General features: G+C 34.6%; 1 protein-coding gene across 5 annotated transcripts in view; it reads left to right on the top strand.

Annotated features, from left to right (window-relative positions):
- pax5 (paired box 5) overlaps nucleotides 1–12,551 on the top strand; it is a 52,045-nt gene extending 39,494 nt beyond the window's left edge. For all 5 annotated transcript variants that reach the window (XM_058787730.1, XM_058787718.1, XM_058787723.1 and 2 more), the window contains 3 exons: nucleotides 3,660–3,746; nucleotides 5,626–5,712; nucleotides 7,850–12,551. In XM_058787730.1, coding sequence (XP_058643713.1) covers nucleotides 3,660–3,746; nucleotides 5,626–5,712; nucleotides 7,850–7,932 — 257 coding nt within the window. In that variant the 3' untranslated portion in view covers nucleotides 7,933–12,551. The remainder of the gene's footprint in view (nucleotides 1–3,659; nucleotides 3,747–5,625; nucleotides 5,713–7,849) is intronic.
- Nucleotides 12,552–12,955: the final 404 nt, after the last annotated feature.

Here is a 12,955-nt window from a genome sequence, read left to right as displayed (position 1 = left end):
TTTTGCTATTAGTAGATGTGCTGCCGAACAAAAACCAGACGAATATCTTTATCTGAACAATGTTTTGAGGTGTGGTAACTGTAGTATTAGTGGAACTCCGGTCCATTGAATTATTTGAAAATAATGTACACCCAAGGTGTAATGGCCACTCCGCTTTTCGTTGTAATAATTCAGTGGCCCATCATCAATTATTCCTTACATATTTCACCAATTTTATATTCTAACCAAAATATCTTTCAAAAATATATTCTATCACTAAACATCGTTAGGGAGCCTTTAAGTCCCTGTGAGCTCCTTTAAGAAAAGAGAGTGTGTTTATGATTACTACTATAGTGATTTTCGAGTTGAAATTGTGTATAAAGCATAACAGTGACTGTTAAAAATTTATTTTAGGTATGGGAGTCGCATATTTTGAGTTTTAATATTTGGGATAGGATCATTGAGCTAGTTTTATTACAGAAACCTGGCAACCTTGGTTAAGGGCTACTTGCTTTTTTGTGGTTGTCCGTCACATTTGACAGTTATGAATCATATTTTTGGTTTAATGTCATATTATTTAGGGTCACTGCTGAATAGTAGTAGAGACTTGAAAAAGTAGGAATTGTGGTCCAGCTTGTCTGACACCCTACAGTATTTCAGTGTCTTGAAATATGTGGTTAGTTATCAAGTAATTAGTAAAAAATTTTGGCTTAACAGATGTTTTATAATTGGATTTGAATTATTATTTTTTTTATTGTTTATTTATTTATTTTTTTTGTTTATTAGAATGCATTTCTGAAACAAGATGATGCACAACATGATTCACAATACACAAAAAAAGTTGAATATACAGTATATGGATCCACAATCTGGTTATCAGTGGATATTGGCGTTTTAAAAAAAGTATTATTATTATGCAGCATGGGCTGCTAAATGATGGTTTAAATCTTAAATGCAACTTTAAAAAATGCTTTAATAAGTTATATCTCTGGACCAAAACAGTTGACAGATGAATGTGATAACTTCTTGTTGCGATGAGTGCAACAGATATATTTACCTCAGAAAAGAAAGTACATGGATTTTATTTCATATTGCATTTTTATTCATCTTGATTTTTCACAACTTGTGTGAAACATAGAAAAATGGAAAATATACTGGTAATTTTCTGCCAGGGTATTATGCTTAAGTTTACAGACATTTCTTTTAACCCTACAATACAACATTTAAAATATCCAGAAAATCCCTATGAAAAATCAATATGAAAAATAGCTTTATATTAACATTACACTGGGCTTTTTTTTTCTTTCCTTACTTTAATCAACTACTATTCTTGTTAAATGTGGCTTACCAACTAGCAAAATTATAACTTTGATGAAAAAAGCAAAACTTGAAGGAGGGATTTGCTTGCTTAGCTTCAGTATCAAGTGCAAGGTAACACAAGTGGATACAAGTGGAAACTCTAGTGTGACAAGACAAATAGAGTGGTATAAAAAAGCAAGAACTGTGGGATGAAGGACTGTTCACCAACCCTTGTATCAACTCCCTGAACACAGGAAAACAAACCCAAGCCAAAACAACAACAACAACAACATGTCTCTTGTCGTGTCTCCAGTCTGTCACACTGGTGTCTCTGTCGATGCTCTCCCCGGTTGCCACCGTGACTCATAGGGTCTTGTCGGGTCCCCTCTCTTCAGAGCAAGATCCGTAACCTTGTCTCGTATTTCCCTCCAACTGAATCCCCCATGTTTCCCCCACTTCTGACAAGCATTTATGACCTTGCAACCCATCTCTCTCGCTGGGGAGACCCCATCCCTCTTTTCTTCTCCATCCATAAGTCATCCCCCGCACTTTCACCAGCATCTTCCCAAAACAACCTGACATGCGGTAGTCGCTGTGGCGCAGAGTTGACGGAGGGGAGGTAACCATGCCAACGATCCCATCTAAAAGCATGCTGAAGGTTAAGGGTAGGAGCAAAGCTCCAGACATGCACATTAGATTATCCTACTGCATTTACCTTCTACTATTGCCCTTTTTCAATTGTCTGTGTTTATTATGATGCATGGGAACTTATTAAATTCAACATAAAATATAAAAATGAAAAACACTTAAAGCTTTACTCTGACAGCAAATATTTAATGAATCATGTTGCATTAATGTATCCGTATTATTTTATATAATATATAGTACGCATTAATTTTTTATATCCATTATGTACTGTATATGAAATAATATAAAATATAAAGTTAAGTTTTAATTTGACAACACAAAGCTAAAAGTGATAAATGCCACACTACTGTTCAAAATGTTTGGGTTAACGCGTTTTTTTTTATGTTTTGAAAGACTCTTATTATTTGATCAAAAATACAGTAAAAACAGTAATGTTGAGAAATATTATTGAAGCTTTAAATAACAGTTCTTAATTAAATTTATTTTAAAATGTAATTTAATCCTGTGATGGCAAAGCTGAATTTTCAGCTGCCATTACTCCAGTCTCCATTATTCCAAGTATTTCTTGTTGAAAACAGTTGTACTGCTTAATATTTTTGTGGAAACTGGATGCTTTTTACACATATTTCTATACTGTCACTTCTTCAGCATTAATGCGTTACACTGGTAAAAAAAATATCATATCATATACTGTATGCTTTGAATTGCTGTTATTGTTCCATATTGTGCTTTTAGTATAAACAGTCCAATTATTGCTACAAACCTGGAAACCATGTGTTGTATTACTCTCATGCACTTTTGTGATTACATTTGTTGCTTGATGAGAAATCTTCACTTTTTCTATTTCACTGACTTTTTCCTTCATTCTCTGTACAAACAATCAATACAATCAGTACAAACAATACTTACATACCGTGTTGTTGCTTTAAATAAAATGTTTTCAAATTAAGTTTTACTTCAGTTGTGGTTAGGTGTATTAAATACAAAATTATGAAAACTTATTCTCTCAGTTGTCTCGAAATAATGTGCTTTAAAGGTGTAAACACAACGAAAATAGAAGCCAATTTCTACCTCATAGTAAAAAAAAGTCAGCATTTTGAACAGCTTGTATTTAAACAGTTCCTTTGAATATGTTAATTTTTTAATGTAATGATATAAAAGTACAAAGAAAGATGATATATATAGATTTAACTGCTTCAAGTGCTTATTTACAGCTCTCAGAAATGATAGCTTTCACTTTTATGGAAAATTGATTAGTAGTGCTTTTTCATTTTTCCGTATATCTCTTCGATCCTCTTCCTGCACTTTATCCCACAGTGTATCGCTTATTTCTCCTCTCCTTTTCCTCCGTTCCGTTGCTTTCTCTCTTTCAGCAGGGGGCTGACACACAGGGGAGGGGGGCACAAAACCAGCCAGGCAGAACCGACAGAGCGAGAGATGGAGGAAAAGAGAGAGAGAGAGAGCTGGGGCCTCTGATTTGTGACAGCCAGCAAAGGGAAAGTGTTCCCCGGGGAAAGGGAGAACGAGGAAAAAGAGGGAGAGAAAGAAAGAGGGAGATAAGGGGAAAACTACACTGAAGCAATGGAGGAGAAAAACTGTCACAAATCGACACTTCCACCTCGCCAATTGGACCTTTTAGGCTCATACACACTAGGATGTACTTTCAGATGGAAGAGTTCGAGTAACTGTACATGCATATCTAACAGTTTTCATTGTCTTTTCTTGAATTTCAGGAGGAGATTTCTCTGGCAGTCCTTATTCCCATCCACAGTATTCAACATACAACGAGTCTTGGAGATTTGCAAACCCCAGTCTACTAGGTAAAAGCTGAAAAGCACAAATATATGGACAGTGATGCAGAATACTTGCTCTCTTAATGCTTTTAAATTTATAATAATGTATTTATAATAATGTGCCTTGACAGGAATAATTCAACCAGAATGAAATTGTCATTATTTACTCACCATCATTTTGATGCTAATTTCTGCATCAGAATAAAAAACAAAAAGTTAATTTTGACTTTATTTCCCAAAAGCAACTTTACATCTCATTATATGTAACATTTATAGCTTTATATCTCACAGTTAAACTTTTAACGCAATTAAAACAATTTGCATTTTTATATTACATTCTGCAAATTTGAACTGGTGCCATGACTAGTTACGACTCATGCAAGAACCAATATACGTAAATTCAATTTCAGGGTTTCAGTGAAGGGGGAAATTACTCATGCAAAGCTTTTGTACAGCTTATATTTACTGTACCATTCAAAAAAAAAAGTTATTAGTAATTGAAAGAAGGTAATTATTCAGCAAGGATGCATTAAATTGATCAAAAGTGACACTAAAGACATTTATAACGTTACAAAAGATTTCTTTTTAAATAAATGCTTTTTAACAAAGCATCCAATTTCAAAGCAGCACAACACAACATTGAGCACAACTCGTAATGCAGTTTATAATGGGATTTTGGTAATATTGCCATTAAACTTTACCTTATGTAAACGCAATACTTTGATCAAAATAGTGAGATTAAGCTCATAATCGTAGCAAGCACAATCGTATTCAAATATTTGGCGTATGCCAATTTTTAATCATGTTATTACAGCTCTGACCAACATACGCATGTGCTTGCCTTGGACATACACGGATGCCGTGTGTTGTTCACACAACTTCATAAATGAATTCTGTGACATTATTCTGAAGCAGGCCTGGTTCTGTTCGGGTGCTAGAGGATGCTAAGCACCCTCAAATGAAAACAAGAGCGCCCTTGGTTGAGACTGTAAAAATAGGACATTGGCAAAACAGATTTGGCAAACACTCCAGTACGTATTCATGTTTGCGCTCAGGAGAGCTTCAAAGGTTTCTATTTACAGCGTGTTTTTAAGCATTGAGCAATGAAGCCAATCACAGACATATTGGTTGATTTCTTGAATGCAAAGGCCAATCAGAAGTATTTCAGTTCAAGCATCCCTTCACTGTTCAAAACGCTGCAAGCTCACGTTAAAATCCTCTCATTATATTGAAGACACAATGTAAATAATAGATTCATTGTGCATCATAGAGAGATTCATGGATTATAACAGACCTTTGTGTAATCGCAATGTTACAATGTTCATCACGGAGCTGAATAACCTTCCAATAGCCTACGTCTGTAGTCATGTTTTACATTTGTTGTAAGTGGACAGTGGCCAGTAACATGCCTGATATGTGAGTTGATCGTTTGTGTTGTGGGGTTTGCAAATAATGATGGTAAAAATAACCACATTTCTTGGAAACATGCACTGTAAAAAGTGATAAGTTGACTTAACTTAAAAAAATTGAGGAAACCCGTTGCCTTAAAATTATTAAGTAAATAATAATAATTAAAAAGTTAAGTGAACTTGACAATTCACTTAAATTATTATTTTTTAATTATCATTTACTTAAAAAAATTGAGGAAACCCGTTGCCTTAAAATGATTAAGTTAAGTCAACTTATCACTTTTTACAGTGTGAAAAAAAAGAACACGATTACACGTGGGGTAAATAAAAACAGAATTTTTGATTTCTGTGTGAACTACTCATTTAAGTAGAATAAATGCATTGATTTAGAATGCTTTATAAAGGATTCATTTATAGTCACATTTCTAAAATAACCTCATTTACTGTGAATGATAAACTTACTGATTTAAGTTGTTGCATGTGTGTGCACTTTGCAGTGTTCCAGCAGGAGTACGGTTCTTTACTTGGCTCGGAGAGAGCAGCTTCATCGGGTCTATTCCCTGGCCAAACCCCACAACCTACAGGTACATAACACCCATGCTATAAGAGGGAGATGTGTGGGTGGTTTGATGTTTGAAACATTGTCGGGTTAGCTTGCCATATGTGTATGTATGGTGCACAGAATGAGTGGTACAGAAGAACCTGCCCCCGATCAGCAAAACCTCAGACTGACACACCAGTCAAAAGCAAGGTGAAGGGGCATTGGCTTAAAAACAGTTATATGTGTGTAAGAGAGAGCCACAGAGCTGACCTTCATGCTCCCAGTGGAGAAGGGATTCCTTGGAGATTTCATGAGCTTTTTGCTTTGTGTGTCAAGAAAGAGACCTTGATCTGACAGACGTCTGACAGTGTTTGTGTGAAGTGCACTATTAGGGCTTGACTATATATATGGATTAAAACATTTCCACTGTAGATTCAGAATCTTTTAGGATGTAATGCTTTAATCATTTTTATAATACAAGTCATAGTAGTAAATTATATTTACCTACGTACAGTTAATTGCTGATTCAGTGTGTTAACCTGATTTAGTTAAACATAACTGGTTCACAAAACATTGAAGTTCAAAGCATAAGTGCCACTGAAATGTCTCTGCCTTAATGCTCCCGTAGTTGTGAGACAGTATTTATTTCCTAATAAAGCTAGCTAATGTTTTTGTATTGAGCTAAAAATCTACTAAATTTGCTCACACAGGGTATAACAACTTCTCCCAAAATTGTTCATTTTTGTAATTTCTTGGGATTTCTTTCCCTGTGGTGTAAATACTGCTTATAAATGTTTCATTATGCTATATTAATACCAAATATTGGATTCAATCTTTTTGTCAAATGAAATCTTTCAGTTAGCACAGGTGTTGTATTTCTTTTTGGAATTTAATGGCAGTAGGTCTCATTGACCTGAGCTTGTGCATCTCAGATTTTGAGTGAACATTGCCAAAATGATCCGAAAATAATGATTTTTCACTCAAAAACAGTGACATCTTGATATACTTCACACTCTCAAAGCCTGTTTTTACAGCAACACAAAAGCTACTTAATCACGCTCACATAATCTTTATTTCAAGTGAAGACAAACACACCCATCCACCACATTTCTCACAATTTTAAACTCTTTAACTCCGGCAACAAAGACTAAGCAGCACAGCTGTCGCTCTACTCTGTTATACCCCTCGCTCATGCCCGCTGTCTCTGTGTAATAAAGAAAAATACTTCCTGCTAAAACTAACTATGATACTAAAGACATTTCATCTTTGAGGGGTCCATCAGCACTTAATGCCAACACAGACTGATCAAGATGGATCATGTGTCTTATAGAGCAGAAATGGTCTTTTCCCTGCAGAAACTGAGCTGATGATGGTGGTGTCATTTCAAATAAGAGGAAGGGTGACATGATTGTGGGGGACTTGATAAATAAAAAGTACACTGGGATGTACATCCATCATCCTGTGATCGTATTTATTCTTGGTAATGAATTCACTGCTTCTTATTTAGCATTTATCTTAATATGATTTGAGATCAACAGCAGTCCAAGACCATTTTAAGTGAAGGGGTATTATAATGTTCATGTTATGTTATGTTTATATGGTTTAAAATAATATATTTAACATAACACATGATTCACATAGCTTACACTACCATTCAAAAGTTTGGGGTCAGTTCTAATGCTTAGAAATGAATATTTTTTTATCAAGAGTGACATCAAAAAGACATTTATAATGTTACAAAAGATTTCTATTTCAAATAAATGCTGTTTTTATTAACTCATATTCATCAGAGAATCTAGAGAAAAATTGATCAGTTTCCACAAAAATGTTAAGCAGCACATGATAATAATAATAAAATGTTTTGTTTGTTTTTTTACCATCAAATCAGCATATTAGAGTGATTTCTGAAGGATTATGTGTCACTGATTTTATTGGCTGCTGCCTTCACAGGAATAAATTACTAATATATTTTTAAATATATTAAAACAGTTATTTTAAATAATAATAATAATAATGATTCACAATATTACCATTTTATTGTATTTCTGATCAAATAAAAACCGCCTTGATGAGCATAAGAGACTTCTTTTAAAAATATTTTGGATTAATTTAAATTAGTGGTTGATAACAAATTTAGAGGATTTTTGACTGACAGGTTTGTTTTTTCATATCCCTTGTAGGATCTCCATACTACTATAGCGCAGCCACACGGGGAGCAGGAGCGGCTGCCACAGCAACTGCCACTGCCTATGACCGCCACTGACCATGACCGCCACTGACCAGCCGGACAGAGGAGAGGAGGAATGATGGAGGAGCGGACGAAACAAAAAGAAAGAGGAGCGAGAACGGATTGATAGCAGCCACACAAGACTGTCTACATATGGAAGAAAAGAAATGAAGGAGGAGCAGGAAGGAGAAAGAAGAAAGAAAGAAGAGGTGACAATGTTTTCCTGCCGATTACAATCAATGGTCCAATCAGTAGCTTCAGCTGATGTTTCTTATTTCTGTTGATTAGTGGAAAGTATACACCCATTCACCTGTATTCCTGTGGTCTCGGCTCACACTAAATCTGTTATTGCTTTGATTTATCTTCTGTCATTAAAGCCTTGCTTATCCTATCGTCTTTGCATCTCTATGCAGTCTGTTCTTAGAGATGATCAGGTGTTGGGAGTTGGTACCAGACAATCTACTAGTGGCAGCTTGAGATGACCTACATGATTTGAGTTCATTTCTGAGTCATTTTATCAAATGTGTGAATGTGGCGTCATAATCTGTGGCAGACTTATTGTTTCGGAGAGAACCCAACGTATCAAGTGAACGGAGATTTAATAGAGTTGGACAGATAACTCAGGTCGGAATATTGGCATTATTTACATTAAAATTAGCCAGCGTGAAGGACAGACCCATTTCACTTTTGATCATGGGATGCTTCCACTTGAAAATGTAGCATAAATACGGTAGAGCTAGGAGAGAATATACTGGAAGATGCTGAAATCAGATGCACAAGAATACTTGAGCCCTCTGTTGTAATCTAGGAACCATTTAGACATAATGGACTCCTTATAAACCGAATTACACGGAAAATGAACTGTTTTGTGATTCGGTCATTGTGTAATATGTTGGAAAATTGCAGCATGATTTAAATGTTTAAGCACTGTCGTTATGAATGAGAGCATCAGTATTTTAAAGACTCCTCTCCTTCCTCTATGTAGATAAATACTATTTACGTATGTACAGAATACCCTTATTCAACTGTACATTAGTAAGATTTATAGCTATTTATGATGGAGAGTAATATATATAATTGTGTGTAAAAGTTTACTGCGGACAAATGCTACAATGCTACTGCTAGCTAAAGATGTTGCCGTTGAATACGTAGCTGGTTCTCTTTTTAAACCCCTGATGTTTCATTCCAATCACAATTAAGTTGCAATTAAAAGAGCTTGCTGGTATTGAAGCACTGACAACCTTTTGTGAAGTCGCTCCGTTTTAGAAGGGGAAAACCATTAGCGATGCTACTTCCCCTGACAGGAAGTGATGTCATACTGTCTGTCACTTCAAACCGTTTCCTTAGCCTCCCCAAAGATACTCTTCAGTAGTGCAAATAGACACTCTTAAAAGCACAAAGTGACAAATCTGTTATCCAGAAATGGCTTCTTTTTTTTTTTTTTCCTCTCTGAGTGCATTTGTTTTTGATTATTCCCTTCATCCATACTGCGCCAAGACAATGCATGAGACCAAGGTGGAGGCCTTACCAAACTCTCTATGTAGCAACATCATGCTGTACATCCTTCCTGTTTGTCTGTCTGAGATATCCTGTACATCTATCACTTACAATGACAAGAGCTTTTGATATCATTATTGACTGATATATTGATATCTAACTTTAGAATCTAGTAGACGAGAAAAGACAAAAAGTGTGCTTTATTTAGCTATTGTCTGTGATGAGTGTTCCCAGTTCTTAATTTTCTTGCTTTTTTTTTAATACACTGTGCATTGCTGAGTAGCTTTCGAAAAAGGAGAACACTGTAGTTTTAGTAGTGAGTCACAAGCACCAAAACTTTGATGTGAAATAAGAAAAAAAATGACAAACCTATGAATATATATATATATATATATATATATATATATATATAGAAGTTGATAGTTTTTATGTTTTTATGTTGTTGCTCTGGATTGTAAAGTAGTAATAGGATTACATTTGTTTGTAGACCATAAGTTGCACGTTACGCAACTCTAAAGAAACCCTTGATGCCGTTCACCACTAATGACTACTGGTGAACTTTGACCTTTTAAACTTTTAGTCAGAGGCATTATGAACCTGAAGTACACCAGCTGAAATCAAGGACAGTGCCTTTATTTTTCTACCGAGTCATCCAGAATGACCACGCGTCACTAAATAGCAAAATTGTCTGCATGACATAACGAGATCACAGCTTGACCAACCAATCAATGAACAGATGCCACTACCCATCATTTTAGCAGCGTTTTTTTACATGTTAATTTTACAATCTAATTAAAACCCAGCAAACAAAATGGAGGCAAAATATGAAACTAGCTTACTTAACTTAACATCAAGTTAGAAACAATTATCCGTTATAAAACATTGATCTATTATTTACAATATAAATCAGATTTATTATGATTCAATGAAAGATTTTATCAAAATTCACATATTTTGAGACTCAACCGTTGTCCCCCCCCCCCCCCTATAATTCCATTCTCTTAAAGGGAAAGTTCACCCAATTATATGAACCCTCTGTCATCATTTACTGAACCTCATGTCATTCCAAATGGTTTCATTGGGCCACAATGACTCTGATTGTATGGACAATAACACAGGGACAATACATTTTTCAAAATGATGTCTTTTGTGTTTCAAAGACGAAAAAAATGCATACAGGTTTGGTACATTATGAGGGTGATTTTGGGTGAACTATTCCTTCAAGCACTGAGAATGAATATTAGATTAACTGTGAAGGGATTGTCTTGTCATTTATATATATAGACGTTCTGGGTGTTCCTGTTGGATTAAAGTAGAGATACAAATGAAATAGACACGCAGTCCTTTTGTCCTTTGTCAGGTCGTGAATATGCCACACCTCTCCATTGATATGATCAAAACCTGCTGCACCAGCAAAATCAAACACGCCTTTCTCTTTTCCCATCCCCTCTTATTTCAATTTCTTATTTCCACCCCCACCACCATTTAACTCCATTTGCCTCTCTGGTGCAACTTTAATCTGATCAGATCTTCCTAACACCTTCCTCCAATGCCATCAGGATTAGAAATTCTACAAGTTGGCCATTGATCACCTTTGTGAAAATTCCCCATTTTCTCTGGGATGATTACAGTTGGCATATTTCCTATTATATACAGTATATATATATAGGAAATATACCAATTTTATAATTATTATTTAAAAAGCACCTCACAATATTAGCAGTTAGTTATATATGCATCCATGTTTTCCTTTGCACATTTCAGTTTAAAAACATGTATTTTAAGTTATAAACAACATGCATAAAAAATAAAATAAAATCTTGGTTTAGATCACTGGCAGACAAGTTCAATTAATTAGTACTATTTTTCTCATTCTCTCTTATTCACCGAAAAAAGTGGCAAAATAAATACCCGGCTTTCAATTATACCTTAAAACAAAGTCATTTACTCTGTAAATATGGCTTAGTAATGACTCCATATTTAAAATATTTCCAAAGTAAAGGCTGAGCATCATAATTGATACACATTCATCCAGCGAACAACCCCCAATTTATTGTTAGCGTCCCACTGTTTTCATCAGTTCAAATCAAGAATATGTGAGACAAATACTATTTGACTTCACTTCATTTTCCAAATAAGCAAATTTGGTTTACAATTCTAAAACAGGAATATATTATTAAGTAATGTATTGATTCCAAAAGCGGTATGTCCACATCAACATTAAAGGTTTCCCAATTTAAAAAGCAGACTTTAAAAAAATAAAAAATAAATAAAAACAGAGGACTTGGTTATCACCTTATCGTGGCCTTCTGTGTACAATCGGAAGCTCCTTCTGTAATTACTTGCTTTCCCAAGGGGTTCATAAGTATTTTTTACTCAGTTTTTGAAGTAAAGATTAAAGATTTTAAGAAAGCTTGAAACGTTTTGACAAATTTGATAACAGCAATCAGTTCAATTCAAAGGAAAAAGAAAAAGTCAGACCAATAACATATCTGTAGCATCCACCAAAGTTAGAGATGCTTGGTTTAAAAGTATTTTCTGGTGATCATTTCAAAAATATTCAAATTATGAAATAACCAACATGACAGAAAGATGAAGGCAACAGATGTTTGTAGCGAGTAAATGAATGAACTGCTTCTTTAAGAAATGTGTATGTTTTTTATTGAATTTTCTAGTAGTAAAAAAATCTTGGTGTTTTTCTCTGCGTGTCGTGTGTTGTCTTAATATTTGAATGTATTTACTGCAGAACAAAATTTGCCAAAGATATCATGCCACTTGATTTCAATCTTTTTGGTTCTTCATGACTTATTTCTTCATTTTATTCAAATCTGCCCACAAGCTGGAAATAAATGTGATTTAATATTGATTTTCTAATGGAATTAAACTGTTATTGTTATATTATTATTGTTATTATTTTTATGATGATGATGATTTTTGTTTGTTTGTTTTACTGTCGTTCAGGGTTATTCAATTGTCTGGCATTCCTCCTAATCCCTGATACAGGGTCATAGGCTACTCTGTGTATGTGCATATGAGTGAATGTTGTTTGTGTATTATCAATTCACGTATGTTGTAATGTGAAACTAAGAAGTAATTATTTGTAAATATTGGCCATAATTTTATTGGTTCATCAGAATAAAAGTAATTTTTTAAGTTCACAGGTTGTATTAGTATTGATCAAAAAAGATTGACTTTCATCACATGTGTCTTTCCCCTGTTTATATTGTCATCTCACACACAGAGGGAAGCGGAAATAGTATGCATGTATAATATTATAGAAAATATGGCATGATTATCATGATTATTATGTTTAAAGGGATAGTTCACCCAAAATTAAAGTTCTGTTATTAATTACTCACCCTCATGTCGTTCCAAACCCATAAGACCTGCGTTCATCTTGCACAACACAATTGAACACAAATGAAGATATTTTTGGTGAAATCTGAGAGCTCTCTGACCCTCCATAGACAGCAATGTAACAGAACTGTTCCCAGGCCCAGAAAGCTAGTAAGGACATCAGTGGTTCAACCGTAATGTTAAGAAACTACTTTTTGTGCTCAAA

This window comes from Onychostoma macrolepis, chromosome 01 (genome assembly GCF_012432095.1).
Source record: "Onychostoma macrolepis isolate SWU-2019 chromosome 01, ASM1243209v1, whole genome shotgun sequence".
Taxonomy (NCBI): Eukaryota; Metazoa; Chordata; class Actinopteri; order Cypriniformes; family Cyprinidae; genus Onychostoma; species Onychostoma macrolepis.
Note: the sequence above shows the minus strand (reverse complement) of the source record. Positions and strands in the feature narration are given on the sequence as shown.